The sequence below is a fragment of the Bos javanicus genome, chromosome X (genome assembly GCF_032452875.1).
Source record: "Bos javanicus breed banteng chromosome X, ARS-OSU_banteng_1.0, whole genome shotgun sequence".
NCBI lineage: Eukaryota > Metazoa > Chordata > Mammalia > Artiodactyla > Bovidae > Bos > Bos javanicus.
In genome coordinates this window covers 105,157,673-105,173,955 of record NC_083897.1, presented here as the reverse complement: position 1 = coordinate 105,173,955, position 16,283 = coordinate 105,157,673, and the positions used below count along the sequence as shown (strand labels likewise).

The 16,283-nt window shown below is 40.7% G+C and overlaps 1 protein-coding gene across 3 annotated transcripts in view; it reads right to left on the bottom strand.

Moving 5' to 3' along the window:
- MED14 (mediator complex subunit 14) overlaps positions 1–16,283 on the bottom strand; it is a 172,271-nt gene that overhangs the window by 2,793 nt on the left and 153,195 nt on the right. For 2 of the 3 annotated variants that reach the window (XM_061410414.1, XM_061410412.1), the window contains exons 22-30: positions 13,521–13,661; positions 11,873–11,984; positions 8,971–9,102; positions 5,995–6,177; positions 4,885–5,120; positions 2,405–2,584; positions 2,202–2,309; positions 818–943; positions 358–550 (exon numbers count right to left, since the gene is read on the bottom strand). In XM_061410414.1, coding sequence (XP_061266398.1) covers positions 358–550; positions 818–943; positions 2,202–2,309; positions 2,405–2,584; positions 4,885–5,120; positions 5,995–6,177; positions 8,971–9,102; positions 11,873–11,984; positions 13,521–13,661 — 1,411 coding nt within the window. The remainder of the gene's footprint in view (positions 1–357; positions 551–817; positions 944–2,201; positions 2,310–2,404; positions 2,585–4,884; positions 5,121–5,994; positions 6,178–8,970; positions 9,103–11,872; positions 11,985–13,520; positions 13,662–16,283) is intronic. The other variant, XM_061410413.1, reaches the window with a different exon arrangement.

The window sequence follows — 16,283 nt, the reverse complement described above, 5'->3', positions numbered from 1 at the left end:
GTGGCAGGTATCGATGGTGGGGCAGGAATTCACAGCCATGGAAAATTCTATCATCCTAACCTACGGCTTAGTAGCAATGTGTGCTATAAATACAAGCTTCTGGCATTAGCAACTGGGTCAGTCCTAATCACGAACAAAAATAAAGTCCAGGCAGCAGAGACATGGACAAAACTGAAGAGCCAGTGAGAAAGGAAGAAAGCGACAGGCAGACATTAAGAGGGCCACGGCAACCATAGCTCTACTACTAGGACTGGAGCGGGGAGGTGGGTAAGGAAGCAGCAGAGGGGAGAAAGGGGGATCTCTCAGAAGAACGTTTATAACATATATGCAATAAAATATCATCTACTGGTCATGTACCTTGTCGTGGTGGGTTCATCTCTGCAAACCTCTTCAGAATGTTGCTGACCATCATGGGAGCAGCAACAGAAGAGTTCTGCTGCCTGGGAATGTCTGCCTGCTGGGTGGTACCTGAAGCCATGTCATAAATGATTGGAACTATAATACTAACAGGTTCTTGGGGAGGGACTGATGTCTTCTGAGTCAGCTGAAGCTGTTGACATACAACACATACAAAAGAAAATAAAAATACAGTAAGAAAACAAAATACTTACTGAAAATGATTCAAAGGTACAATCATTTACTAAGATTAAAGATACAACAAGTAAAAGAAAATTAAATATAACAAAAGAAATGACCAACAATACCATGATTAAGATGCAATTGTGTCACACAATTACCAGGTTCAATATATTTCTTACTACAGAAACCAAGATTATATGAAGTCTAAACTCACACACACACACCAGGTGGTACTTACAAAAAATAGCATTTTGGATTTCAGCACCACAGCAGGTGTCCCAGGAGGTGCAATTGGTGGTGCACTGGGAGGGATCGTCAGGCAAAACTGAACATTCCATTTTAGCTGTGTTGCCTGGTCAGGAAACTGTTTCGGAAAAAAAAAAATCATGATAGACGAATTTTATACTCACTTACCAACAGATCGTGAAGTTGATAACCTGCATTTTTTCAAAGGAAATACACATGTGAAGTTGCTAACTGAAGAGTCAAGCTCTCGATTTATGAGACATGTTCCCTTTCCTTTCCTCCCATTCATTAAGGTCTGCGGGTTCTGCTTCCTTGTTGCTTCCTTGTCTCTGACATCCGTTCCCGCCTCTCTATTTTCACTGACGCCAAGGAGCTGATGGATCCCCAACTTCTCCCATGGCCCCTGTAACGGTCCCTTCTGGTGGCTGCCTCTCCCAATCTATCCTTACAACACTGCCAGACAAACGTCCTAGAGCATAGTTCTAATTTAGGTTACAAATTCTCAGTGACACGCAAGAATCCATGCTGCCCCAAGCACCCCCACCCTGCCACCTAGGGACCAACACTGGCATTCAAGACACTTCCTAACTGGGGCCAATCTAGGCTTCCCAGTCTCATTTCCGTCTCCTTCCCTAAAAGCAGCTAGTCAAACTGTATTACTCATTTTAAATTATATCTACTGGAGCTTTTTTAGTGACAATATTTACTCCTTTAAAAAAACTCAAATGGATTTTTTTAAACCCAAATAATGTTTCCTATAGCCTATTAGAGCAGAAGCCAAATGCTGAGACAATTAGCAAAGGGACAGTGCCATCCCAATATTAACAGTAAAACACCAACTGAAAAAAAGGAGTGAGGTATTTACAGTTATCCAAAGCAATGCTAGAAACATTAAAATGAAGGACTACTGTAAAACTGGAAAAATAACATTAGCTTCCACCTGGATTCCAGCTATATAATTGTATACTTTCATAGGAAAGAAGAGGCATTAAAAATTTTCCCAGAGAAAACAGTTTTTTCAATAAATGGTATTAGGCATGGGAGGATTATTTCATGATCTAAGAATAGGAAGAAGATATTAAATGTATTTGTTTTTTTAAGAGGGAAGTCGCTGGCAACTTAGGTTACCTATGGGGAGGAGGACTAGACAGTTGGACAAGGATGGATGTGAAATTTCCCACTGTCTCATTCTAAACTCAAAAGATACAAGAGGATTGTGTTACCTACCCAAAGACAAATAAAATTTAAGTTAAAAATTAAGAAGAATGCAAGAGGAAAATGAAGGTTACATAATGGTGAAAACCAACATATGCTCTCCCACCAACTCCAACCTCCTCTGATCGACCTGGCTAGAAAAGTTTGTCTCTGTAACTTACCAGCTCTAGCTTCATAATATGCACACAGTCCCTGAGGATGTGTGTAGGAGCTCCTAACAGCTTGGTGAAAGCTATTAATGTATTGGCTTTAAATGGTGGTCCTGCAACCTACAAGGATAAATAAAGCAAGTTAAGTTACTCTTCATTCTACCTTGGTTCTATTTCACTGAGTGTATTAAAATTATGCATTAAGAAACACATACTCTTGTTTCAAAGAATTTCTCCAAAACTTGAAGTTCATCAGGTTTCCACTGTCCTGCATTTTCGGGTGTCACTTTTAGCTGAAGTGTTTGGTTGGTTTTAGGACTAAGGGCTACTCTGCATTTCAGTGCATCAGTCTTAAACATGATCACCCCGGGTTCATTGGAATTTATCAGCTGCAGCTGCAAAACAAGAAGCATGCATCAAATTAACATACCAGGCAATATGTAAGTCAAAGAGAAAATGTAATTATAAGTAGATAATTGTTTCAAAAGGAAAACAACTAAGTTGAGACCTGTTCCAAAACAAAGATATCTAGGCCTTGAGCACCAGCAACTGCTACTAACCACATGGCAGAGAGACAGGTGATCAAACATTATGTGTCTCGTGATGGAAGAACATACCACCACCTATCAAATACTCTTGCAAAACAACCAACTTGAACCTGAATTCAGTAGTCAGATCCACAGGACTGATTGACATTACAAAAATATGGGGGTCAAAACAGCATGTCAGGTGATTCAAAAGGGATGCGATCACCAAGGTCCAGACTGTGAGAAATTCTCGAGGACAAATGATATGGCTTCTTCAACAAACAGATTATTTAATGAGAAATAGAGATGGAACCTATAATTTAAAAAGGACTTAAAAATGTGTATAGATTCTGATTCAGATGGTTAAAAACTGTGACAACTTGGGAAATATGGACACCAACTAGATGGTTGATTATAAAGAAACCATATTTATGATGAAATGATGTCAGGAATTTGCTGTCAAACAATCTGAGAGGAGGAGTTACAGATGAAATAATGTTCGTGTCAGTTCACTGTTGAAGGTGGGTATGAGAACAGACAGGTTCATTGTATAAGAGAATTATATATTCTCCTTCTGTATATGCTTAAAATTGTCTACAATAAGTTTAAAAAAAAATGGTCCATTAGAAAAAAAAAAGAATAAAAAGTTCAATTACAGAATGTTAGATCTGGGTTGGGATGTTATGCTAGCCCAGGATTGGTAAATATAAGTTCTATGGTTTCTGCTGCAACCACCAACGATGCCATCATAGGTGAAAGCAGCCACAGGTAATAGGCAACTGAATGCGTGTGGCTGTGTTCCAATAAAACTTTACAAAGACAGACGGATGGCAGGACTTGGCCCCTGAGGCACACAGTTCACTGACCTCTGCTCTACCATAATGTATTGATTATGCACATGAGCAAAATGGGTTCAAAGGCTTTGTGGCAGAGGTGAGGCTAGATAAGGGGTCTGCTGATTACCATTTTAAATGCTAATTTATTCAACTTATGTTAAAACTTCTTTCTTTCAAATTCAAATGTAAAGGTTGCAAATAGCTTGGTGCCATCTGTGGAGAGGCTATTTTAAGCATTCACCATTCTGACTACCTCATTAACATAACTATAAATAAAAATAATTATTATAAATAATATATAACTGAATACCAAGACATTATGTAAAAGTTTTATATAAAGTTATCTTAAATTCCCACAACTTCTGGGAATTAGGTAGATACTGCTATCTATTATTATCAAAAAGGTGAAGAAATGTGCCCAAGCTTATACCAGCCAGTGGCATGTCCTGGCTACAAACTGGGGTAGTCTGATTCTAGAACTAGAATATTCTAGTTATAGTTCAACTCTGAACTATATAGATTATATATATAATTATTATATATTATTCATGTTAATATTTATAATAATAAATTATATAATTATATATAATATTATATATACAACTCTTAACTATATATATTATAGATTCTAGAATAGTACAACTCTGAACTATTTCCTAATGATTATCACCACAGGGTAGAAGTCTTTCTACACGAGTTTGAAATCCATTCAATTGCTCATGTATTTATGAAGCACCTTTCAGGGCTTTTTCCTGGTAGCTCAGTGGTAAAGAATCAGCTTGTCAATGTAGGAGACATAGGTTCAATCCCTGATCCAGGAAGATCCCACATGTCGCAGAGCAACTAAGCCCGTGTGCCAGAACTATTGAGCCTGTGCTCTAGAGCCTGGGAACCACAACTGCTGAAGCCCACATGGGCTAGAGCCCATGCTCCACACACAGAAAAGCAGCTTTCATCCTTTTGTGATCATAAATAACTTCAGGATCACAGATTCAGTCAGCCTGCTTGCAGAAGCATTCCAGAAGGCAAGTAATTACTCATGTGCTATTCTCTGCCAAATCAGATCCTGGGTACATTTGTCTCATGGTATACTGGAGATCTATCTCCAGATTCATGTTAGCCATAGTACAGCTAATGATAAAAGAAGCAACTTGTTAATGTAAGAAGGTAAAGAAAACAGTGGATCCACTTTCAATGCTAGGGTGGGGAGAAACCATAATTCTAATGACCTGGTTAAAGGCGGTGAGGGAACAGTTCATATCCTATTCTGGGAGGCATCTAAGCACTTGACTTGACAATCACCACTCAGGAATTCACCAGGTACCCACATACCGTCTCCTGCTGAATAATTCTTTGAAGGTGGCGTCTCATGATGACTGATCCAAGGAATCTCTCAAGTGGAGAACATAGGTAACTACCTGCCAGGCCGGGCACGAGGCCTGGCGTTGGAGAGGGCAGCAGCAAAATGTTCAAGGCACTGTGAGTGAGGATGGTAGGGATGGAGGCTGCCCAGGAGCGCTGAGGTAGTTTACGAGGTGGAGGCATGTTTGTTGGCATCGTTTGGGAACCTTTTGGGAAGGAAAACATCATTTTTTTTAATCAAATGCATACTATCTCACTGTTCCCTGTTTTGCTTTGCTTTTATATATCAGTCTGTACTGTTTCTGTTACTCCTTGTGGTGTAACAATCACATATAAGCTTCTTTACAGTTACTTTCCTCCCTGCAGCCAGGTCCCTTGCAGTATGACTTTATGGCAACTCCTTCAAGGAGTGATGTCTACTTCTTTACTTGTATTCTGGGCTCACCCTGTCAGTTGCTGTGGCCTACAGAAGGCACTGGAAGTGACACAGTGCCAGCTGTCGGCCTACTCACTCTCTTGGAACCCTCTCCAGCCCAGGCGAGCAAGCCCATATTAACTATGAGACCACACGAAGCAGAGAGAAGCCAGGCCCCCGCCAACCCAGGAGCTGACCACAGATGCACAAGTGAGCCCAGCAGAGCCTGGAAGCTCATCCAGCTGGGCTCAGCCCAAGCTGCCAACCTGCAGAACAGCAAGCTAACATATAATTGTTGCTTTAAGCCACAAAAAGTAATGCGGCAAAAGCTAATGAACATATCTGTACAATTCTTCTGTATTAATCTGCATAACTATGCCAGTTACCTTGAGGTTATCTTTCAAGGTCCAGTACTGCAGCTAAGTTAGCAGTCACGACAGAGATACAAGACTCTCCTCCAATTCTGGAGAAAACATTCCCCTTCTTCTGCCTAACTTTGCAAATTAACTATCGTTACAACCAACTTACTAAATGGGTAAAAGTTTAAGTTGTTAAGTATCCTTATTACGTCATGACTTTCAAATGTGAGGATGGGATAGGATGATTAAAATAGGTCATTTGTTGGTTATCCTAAAAGCTCAAATAAAAATGTTGATGACACTCACTTGTTCCAGCTCGAGGGGAATGAGAAGCATCTGGAACTGGAGAATGTAGTGATGGGTTGGCTGGTGACATCCCAGGCATGCGTGTTGCTGGTGAGGGGCCAGACACTTGAGGAGACCCTGGCCAGTTCCCTGCTCGGCCACTTGGTGACACCATAGTGTATGGAGAACTAGGGTCCAGGGTTCCTACAAACAAGTAAACAAATGGTTTTCAAAACCTGTATTTTAATACCTGAAAAGTATTTGACAACATTCACATGCTTATACCCTATGTAGTGATAATTTTATTTTTTCTTTCAGAAAGATATTTCACTAAAGCCTGATGGACTTGATCTCTACTTGGTATAGTTTTTGTATTTTTTAACGTGATACAAAAATTAGGAACATAAAAAAAAGATTGAGAAAGGATAAAATTTACCTTTACATAAGGTTCAAGATGTATAATACATAACAGTCTCCTTTAGACTATATAGGAAATACTGTGGTTGAAAAGATAAAGAAAAAAGAAAAAAACCTCAAAGCATCATTAAGGGCAGAAATCTTTTATTTTTAAACTAACCCTGACAAATTATGTTTTCAATCTATTCAGAGAAGGCTGAAGAGAGGGAATTTTCCATTTTCTTTATTTAGTAAAAGACACAGTAACTAAGAAATGAACCAAGAATCAAGTTTTGAAAGCAATGACTTCCTCAACAATATCAAATTAAAATTTCATCCTGCAGATACTTTTAACATAATTACACCCCTTTGTAACCATCATGGGAAATGCTGGGCTGGAAGAAGCATAAGCTGGAATCAAGATTGTCGGGAAAAATCTCAATAACCTCAGATATGCAGATGACACCACCCTTATGGCAGAAAGTGAAGAGGAACTAAAAAGCCTCTTGATGAAAGTGAAAGAGGAGAGTGAAAAAGTTGGCTTCAAGCTCAACATTAAGAAAACTAAGATCATGGCATCTGGTTCCATCACTTCATGGGAAATAGATGGGGAAACAGTGGAAACAGTGTCAGACTTTATTTTTTGGGCTCCAAAATCACTGCAGATGGTGACTGCAGCCATGAAATTAAAAGACGCTTACTCCTTGGAAGGAAAGTTATGACCAACCTAGATAGCATATTCAAAAGCAGAGACATTACTTTGCCAACAAAGGTCCGTCTAGTCAAGGCTATGGTTTTTCCAATGGTCATGTATGGATGTGAGAGTTGGACTGTGAAGAAAACTGAGCGCCGAAGAATTGATGCTTTTGAAGTGTGGTGTTGGAGAAGACTCTTGAGAGTCCCTTGGACTGCAAGGAGATCCAACCAGTCCATTCTAAAGGAGATAAGTCCTGGGTGTTCTTTGGGAGGAATGATGCTAAAGCTGAAACTCCAGTACTTTGGCCACCTCATGCAAAGAGTTGACTGACTGGAAAAGACCCTGATGCTGGGAGGGATTGGGGGCAGGAGAAGGGGACGACAGAGGATGAGATGGCTGGATGGCATCACTGACTCAATGGACGTAAGTCTGAGTGAACTCCAGGAGCTGGTGATGGACAGGGAGGCCTGGCGTGCTGCGATTCATGGGATCGCAGAGTCGGAGACGACTGAGCGACTGAACTGAACTTGTAACTAAATGACAAAATGAGAAAATACTACCATATATCAGAGAGTAAATGTTCCTTACTTAATCTTACAAATCAGTAAGAAAAAAACACAAGAATAGAGGCAAAAGATATAAACTAGCAGACGTAAAATAAGAGACATGAAAAGACTGATGAACTTAAGAACTTCACTAATAATCAAAAAAACACACATTGAACAGTAAGATGCCATTTTTTACTTATCAAAGTGACTGAGACTTCTTTAAAAATCACAATACCCTGTGCTGCCAATGATGCAGGAAAACAGACATTCTTGTACGATACTAGAGGAAATTGGCACAGCCTTTCAGGTGAGCAATCTGCAATGTTTCAAAAGCTTTAGAATTTCTCAAACCCTGTGAGACAGCAATTCCACTTCTAGGAACTTACCTAGGAAAATAATCCTGTGAGCAGAGAAGATACCACTTTCAGTTGTGAAAAAATACATTCTAAACATATCATATTAGGAGAGCAGTTAAATCATGGTATGCCCAGACAAGGGGATACTATGAAGCCATTAGTATGATGATATATAGTTTTTACTAACAGAAATGCTCCTGCAAATATTCATAGTAAAGAGTAGAATCACAGGTGCTACCCAGTTGTACAACCTGAGGAAGCTCTTTATGTTCAGAATCGGCATGGGATTCATGATATAGTTAAGTGACGAAAGTAAGGCACTGAACATGGTGTACAGTATACTGCCATGTACATAAAAAAGAGGGAAAGACCACTCCACATAAAACATCTCGCCAAGAATTCATGAGAAATTAATAGCACTAAATGCCTTTGGGAAGAGCAACTAGGTGGTTTTGGTCAAAGGGAAGGGAAACACCTCACTGGCTACCTCTTCTTTATCCATCTGAACAAATTTAAAATAGAAATTTTGAGTTAGAAAATTCAAGTCTCAAAGCAATACATATGATAGGGTCCCAATTTTTTTTGACGGGGTGGTGTTTGGGCAGAGAGACAAGAAGATGGGTAGAGAGCAAGCTACAGCAACAGAGATTCAGGCAAGCAGCAGGTACATGACAGGTCACGTGAGGGGGGGAAAGAGTTCAAAGCAGACAGACTAACTGGTTGATCTCTTGGTGGTGTTATTAGCAAAAACCTAGTTTTTTCATTCTTTTTTGGGCTGAGCCACGCAGCATGTGGGGTCTTAGTTTTGAACCTGCGCCCCCTGCAGTAGAAGTGCAGAGTCCTAACCACTGGACTGCAGGGGAACTGCCAGGAAAAACATATTTTCTTTTGCTATTCCCCCAATATATGTGCTAATTTTGCAAAAAGAAAACTTTTATTTCACAAAAACTACTTTCACATCAAACTCTTATGCTCTAACGATTTCTATGTATGGACTCACCATGTGGACTAGCAAAACTGGCCCCTGGTCCTATTGAGATTCCATGCGAGGATGGGGGAGGAGTTGGAACAAATGATGCTGGTGATGGGGCTCTCAAAGCCCCACTCGGGGAGCTGGCAGCATGCAGATTTCCTAATAAAGGAAAATAATTATAGATGATCTTGCAGGACACATATTATGTCCTGACCAAGGACCCCAAGTTAAGACTCTATCTACAGACTAAAGAAACAAGTAATAAAGCTCCCAGAAGTAGCACAAAGAAAAACTGGAACAATTTCACCACTAAAAGAGAGATCAATTCCATGGGGCCCCAATTCTAGCTCTTACACTGACTAATGTTTTTTTAAAAAAAATATATGCAGTGTAGCAGTGTACTTTTTTATTCACTCATTCAACAAGAAGGCATGAACATCAATGTCATGCCAAGCATAGTTGTAGGTACTGGGGATGCAGCAGTTAACAAGAAACAAAAATTCTTGCCCTCATGGGAGTTTATATTCCAGTATAATGAGAAAGACAAATATATGTCAGGTTATGTTAAGTGCTATGGAGAAAAACAGGGCAAGGTAAGGGGGATATATCGTGTGGTGGTGGAGGTAGATGCTGCTCTTTATATAGAGCAACTTCTTCAAGAAGGGGCTATGTGGGCTGAGACATAAAGTGAAGGATGAGGCATGAGGATATCCAGGGAATAACACACTGAAGGCAAACAGAGGAGCTAGTGCAAAGGCCCCAACAGTAGCAGCAGTTAAAAATAACAGGGGGAGGCCAGTGTGGCTGGAACAGCGTGAGCAAGGTGGGGAAGGGGAAACGGAAAACAATTACGTCAGAGAGGTGGGAGGAGGGTCCCAGATTTCATAGGGATTTGTAGGCCGCTTTAAGGATTTAGGGTTTACCCTGAAAGAGATGGGAAGCCACTGCAGAGTTTGGAGCAGAGGAGTCATGACCTAACTTCTGTACCCCAAGGATCATTCTAGCTGCTATTGAAAAATAAGACTATAGGGAAGGGGGCGGGGAAACCAGTCAGAGGCAACTGCAATTACCTAGGTAAAGATGGTTAGTGACTCGGGAAAGGGTGAAGGCCAAGACATTGATAAGTGGTTAGGTTCCAGATAAAGTCTGAACACAGAGCTGACAATATCTGGTAACTGACTGACTGTGGGTGTGAGAGAAAAGAGTCCAACACGACTCCTACAGCTTTGGCCCAAGTAACAGGAACGAAGAAGCTGCCACTTGCTGAAATGGGGTGTCTATGGGAGCAGTAGTATAGGGAACAGCTGGAGGGTGTTAGGAATTTAGTTTCAGCTGTACTGAGTTTCAGATGTTGGTTAAACATCTATCAATACATGAAAATGCTGAACAGATAACTGGAAAATAATAGGACTCGAGTTTAGCAGAGAGGCCTAGATGGAGATATAAAAAACTGGAAGACGTGAGCTTAAGGATGGTGTTTAGCCACAGGACTAACTTTAGAATTATGAAGGGCAGGGACTATGACTACCAAAACTATGAATGCAACATTAAAATACTTGCTACATTACCATAATTATCCTCAATACCAGCAGTTTTCAAATTCACTATTATGTAAGAGAACTTCATATTCTTAATATTATATAATACCTAATGCAGTATTAGTTCAATACAGTATGAATTCAATATTAACATATTTACATTCAAGAAATATGTTAATTGACTTGGTTAATCTTTAAGTATTATATTTACATATCTAGCTGTGTGACCTGGACAAGTGACTTAACTTCTCCATGCCTCATTTTTCCTCTGTTAATGGGAAATAATAGGTCCTATGCCACGGGTTTGCTGCGGAGACTAAATGGGTAAAGGACTTAGAACAGGGCCTGGTGCACAGGAAGCACTATAGAACTGTCTGCTACTATAATTATTTCAATAATCATCTCTCCTATGCGAAACCAGTCTCAACTCACATCCTGGAAACCCCCTCCCCTCGGGTGCTGGGTCCCCGCTTCCCATTCTCTCCCTTGCTCCCCAGCTGCTCCTCCCTAGGCTCCCACACTGTCTACTGTTGGAACTTCACAGGGGCTGAGTCCCCCACCAGCTCAGCCTTCGGGAACCTTCAATGACACAATGATCCAAGTCTTCACCGGGGGTACCACCAACTCCGATGAGCAGGGAAGGGCTCATCTACCTGAAAATCTCATACCAGTCCTCCTCGCTAGCTTGAGCTAACAGGGTAAGCTTGAGGAGCAGGGCTGTTATTGGGCTCACTGCTGAATTCCCAGCACCCAGCAGCATTAGACACACAGCAAGTGCTTAAAACATACTGTTTTAACATTTCAGTTTAAAGTCTAAATCTGGCATTCTCCAGCAATTTTTACAGTGCACTTCATGAGGCTGCCCACAGAGCCATTTTGTTCATACAAGCAGGTTGTGCCCTGCTTGACTCTGAGGGTGGGGCACCATTCACACACACCGGGGTTCTGTCAGCTCCTTCTGTAAGGGAGCTTTTCTGTAAGCAGTCATCGCAGCAGGAAAGCAGTCACACACACTACACACATGGGTGTGGCTGTGTTCCATGAAACTATTTACAAAAGCAGGTGGTGGGTAGGACATGGCCCACAGGCCTGAGTGTGTCAACCTCTGACACAGATCACGCTGTGACACAGACCATGCTGTGATTCCTGGAGTTGCACCGTGAGTGTGGTTCCGGGTGACAACCCTGCCACTTAATTCAAACCTTTTAAAAGTGCTCCTGAATCACACACAGATTTCAAAACCCTGCAATAATGAATGAATAGCAAATATCTGGCCATAGACTAGCAAAGCAGTTCTCTCTGAAGTCTCAGGCTACATGTGTAGGATTTCTCACTGTATGTGTGCCTATTTGGGATGTGAAAGTTGAACATGCCAAGAGTTAGTATCTTACCCGGAGACTGTGTATGCATCATAGAGGGAGACTGGTTGACTGTGCTGTGGTAAGATGTAGGGGGTGAAGTAAGAGGATAAGCACCTGATGATCCTGGCTGCTTTGGAAATGGCTGAAAAGAAGAAAATTCCTTGTTGGTAAAATGGCCAACCATGTAGCATATGTGGGCGTGGCTTTCCCCAATCAAGAGCTACAGTGTTAATTAACATTTACATGTCACTGGTTATCAAATAGGAAAGGTGAGGTGTGAAAATGCCCCAAATTCACACCAGTATTGCAAATTTTAAAAAGCCCTTTCAAAGTGTTTTAAAAATAGCAACGTCCCCATTCCTGACCTTGCAGTACCACTACTTTATCCCTCAAGATCTTTTTTTTTTTGCTCATTTTATCTACCAAATCACTGATTTATCAGTATTACTTATCTACCATTTCACTGATTCTAAGATCAACTCCCCCCGCATTGTAACATCTCTGAAATTACGGTATGTCTTCCAGTTTATGCATGCTGCAGTCTAACTGGCAGCGCTAGTTCAGGCAGTACATAAACAGCGCACCGTACACTGGGGGCATCTGGGAGTCAGTGAAATATGATAGTTCAACCTGGTCCCTACTCACCTTCACCTTCATCTCCAGTAACAAAAATCCGAGGACAACTCTTCCTAGTGTATTTTTTTAACTAGAGTATGAGTCACATACAACAAAGCACACAAATGCATAGTCTGATGAGGGTTTATAAATGTAACTGCCACGTAAGTCAAGATGCTGAAGAACATTACCAGAACCCCAGAGGCCTCCCTCCTTCCAAATGTCTTATCACCTCCCCAAAGGTAAGCAGAACTCTGACTTCCATCACTCAAGCTTGGTTTTGCATCTCATATAAATAGTGAATGTACTCATTAGTGTCTGGCTTCTTTTGTTCAACACTGTCAGTGAAAACCATTGTTTTGTTGCATGGAGCAACAGCATTTTTCTTTTCTCTGAAGTATTTCTGTGTATTCCAGTTTACTCACTCATTCTTCTCTTGTCGGTTATTTGGGTTGTTTATAATTTTTTGCATAAATAACGTTGCTATGAACATTCTTGTATTCTCCGGCTGCATTTCTATTGCGCATATACCTAAAGTAAAACTGTTAAATCACAGGCATGCATAATGTTCAGCTTTAGCACTCTGAATACTGCTAAACACCACTGCAAGGTAGCTGTACCATTTTACCCACCTTCCAGCAGTGAGAGTTTCAGGGGTCCTGATACCAAATGTTGGCAAGGATTACTAATTTTTTTCCTTAAAGCCATTTTTGTGGCTATGGGGTATTAACCTCACCATGGTTTTAATGTATAATTCTGTGATGCCAGATGACAATGTTCACCTTTTCTGTGCTTACTGGCCATTTGGACATCACCTTTTATGACCACACGGGTGATCACCCGCCATTATTTTAAGTGCATGAGTCTAAGGTTAATGCTGTCTCTGGTACTATTTACTGCCCTTCACTAGAAGCCTCCCCGTCTCCCTTTGTCATTATTTTTCACATGGCTGTCTTGTGTCCTCCAAGGACCTCCTCGCCTTTTAACAAAGAAGTGCAGACACCTGTAGAACCTGTTAAGTAACAGAAATGTGATGCCATGTGCAATATCAGTTAGACATCACCTGTTGCTGCGGTGGTGGTTGGAGTTGTGAGATTAAAGAATCCATCATATCTCCTCCAATGGGAGAAGGGGGATTATCGTCCTCATTTACAGACCTTCTTCGAGCATCCTGATTGCTGTCAACAAACATATTCAGGAATGTCTATGGATATAAACAGGTAAAATTTAGATTATTTTACCTAACTTTAGTAAGATATTCTTAATCATTTAGCATGTGTTAATAGAAACAAACATATCACGTCCATCTCTGAAATACAAGTTTGACACATGGCCACCATTGTTAGGCCAACCTAGAAGAGACAGTCATCGTTTTGAAGGAAAGAAGGAAAATTGAGGAAAATGGTTAAACATAAAAATAAAAAAATCTAAGTGCTGTTATGTGAACAAAAGTTAAAGAAAGAAGTACATCCTGGTCAAAATATTTTATTAATTTCTGAATCAGACATGTGGAAAAGAATAAAAAGTTGCATGGTAGGCATGTAAACAACTTCAATGACTTGGAAAGTTTCCTATTTAGTGAGAGTTCTCACTTTTTAAGCCAGCAAATATGAAAGAGGAAAACTGAATAAAGAAACTAAGCCATCTTTTTCCTTTTTATTTTATGTAACAATCTTTAACTATCAAGAATGGGATAAGGGTGTGCTTTATAGAGTATGTCATCAAAAATTAGGCGAGGCTACCAGAATTTGTGTCTCAATCACAGATTCTTTTTAATACCCTCTACCTGCCCAATCTTCAAAAATATAGATTATAAGCTTATCAGAATTACTGAAAAGCTTTTAAAGGTACATAGTCTGACTTCTTATTAAAGGTAATAGATTATTCACAAAACTCATTTCATCTTCTCTCAACACCCCCCTGAAACTCCTAAAAAAAATTTTTAAGCAAAAGTCACAAAGACAAAAAGAATGGGATAAGAGAGAAATAGAAATAAATTCTAGGAGGCTACAGAGCAGATGGCTGAATGGTAACTGAACTATCCAATGTGAGGAAGTCGTTTCCTAAGCAAGCAGTGGGGAAAGCCAAGAAGCAAAGCTATTTCCACCCAGATCTCCAAGATACACAGGAACTGACAGCATCAGACACCTCTGGAAATGAGAATGAAAGAGACTAAAAGCAGAAGGACTGGGTGATTGTGTCTTTCCGAGACAGTGAAACCCTCCAGAGCCTCTGTCCTCCCACTGAATGAAGCTGACCTCTACCACTTGGCAGAAGGTCTCTGATTTGGGGGACTCTAGTGGAGAAGGCAATGGCACCCCACTCCAGCACTCTTGCCTGGAAAATCCCATGGATGGAGGAGCCTGGTAGGCTGTAGTCCATGGGGTCGCTAAGAGTCGGACACGACTGAGCGACTTCCCTTTCACTTTTCATTTTCATGCATTGGAGGAGACGGCAACCCACTCCAGTGTTCTTGCCTGGAGAATCCCAGGGACGGGGAGCCTGGTGGGCTTCCGTCTCTGGGGTCGCACAGAGTCGGACACGACTGAAGAGACTTAGCAGCAGCAGCAGCAGGATCAATTGAGAGCTGGGGTACCATATTAAAAACAAAGATTAAAGTTTCCATAATGAATGCTGAGAATACCAGTTTACTTCTCTTATTTCATTTGCCAAAAATTGGGAGCCAGTGCACACCAGCTATGCAGAGTTTTGATATTCTTCTCTTGGTCCTCACACTGGCCCAACAAAGAGATCTAAAGCTACTGACACTGGAGTTACACCCAATGAAATGGCCCAAGCAGATGGTCCCGCAGTGAAGATCACAGTCAACAAGGCTCACCTTCAAGAGAGGACAATGTAGCCATAGAGAACAGATGTCACAAAATGAACTTTGAGAAACAAAAAGAGCTCTCGAATTTTTTCTAAAAAAGATGGCAAAAAAAGTTCTTGATGGAAATGAAAAAATAGAAGGATTGGAGGGAAAATGAGGAAATCTCCTAGAAACAAAGAGATAAAAAAACAGAAAAGATAAGAAAATCAGAGGATATGTCCAGGATTCCCGACATCAGAATAGTGGGGGTACCAAAAGGAGCTCACAGAGAACACAAAGAAAAAGACTTGAGGAATAGCATAAGGAAGTTCCCCAGAACAAAAGGATGTAAGTTTCCAGACTGAAGGAGTCCACTTGTTCATGTAAGGCTGAAGAAGTGGAATGGATTAAATGTCTCAATGGTCACAATAGAAGCTAGGGGACAATGGAGCAATGCTTTCAAAATTCTTACAAAAAATGACTGCAACCTAGAACTCTATATCAAGCCCCTCCCTCAACTAGATGAGGTTAACTAAAGACACTTGCGAACACACAAGGTCTCAATTTAACCTTCCGTGTATCTTCTCCCAGGGAGCAACGTAGAGCATTCCACCAAAACAATGAAGTAAACCAAGAAAAAGAAGTGGGGTCCAAGTTATAGGGCAAGCAACACAAGAGAAATGAAGGACTCTCCCGCTTCACCACTGTTTCTGCAGATCCCTAAATCGAAATCAGGCAAAAGGTCTGGAGCGTTTAGAGGTCAGAGACCGTGGAAGAGATGGCTTCAAGAGGAAACTCATAAGGTACCTGATTTGTGAACATACTGAGGGCAGAGTTACATACAAGGGAGAGACTTTAAGGCTGTTAGTGGTAAATAGAGAAAGCTAATAATTTTAATTAATTATGAATTTTAAAAATTAATAATTCCCAGGAAAATAAAATGTCGAGCGAGAAAGGAAAAGTAATCATAGTAAACTTGGTAGAATAGTGTTATAATATTCATAATAATGTGAACAC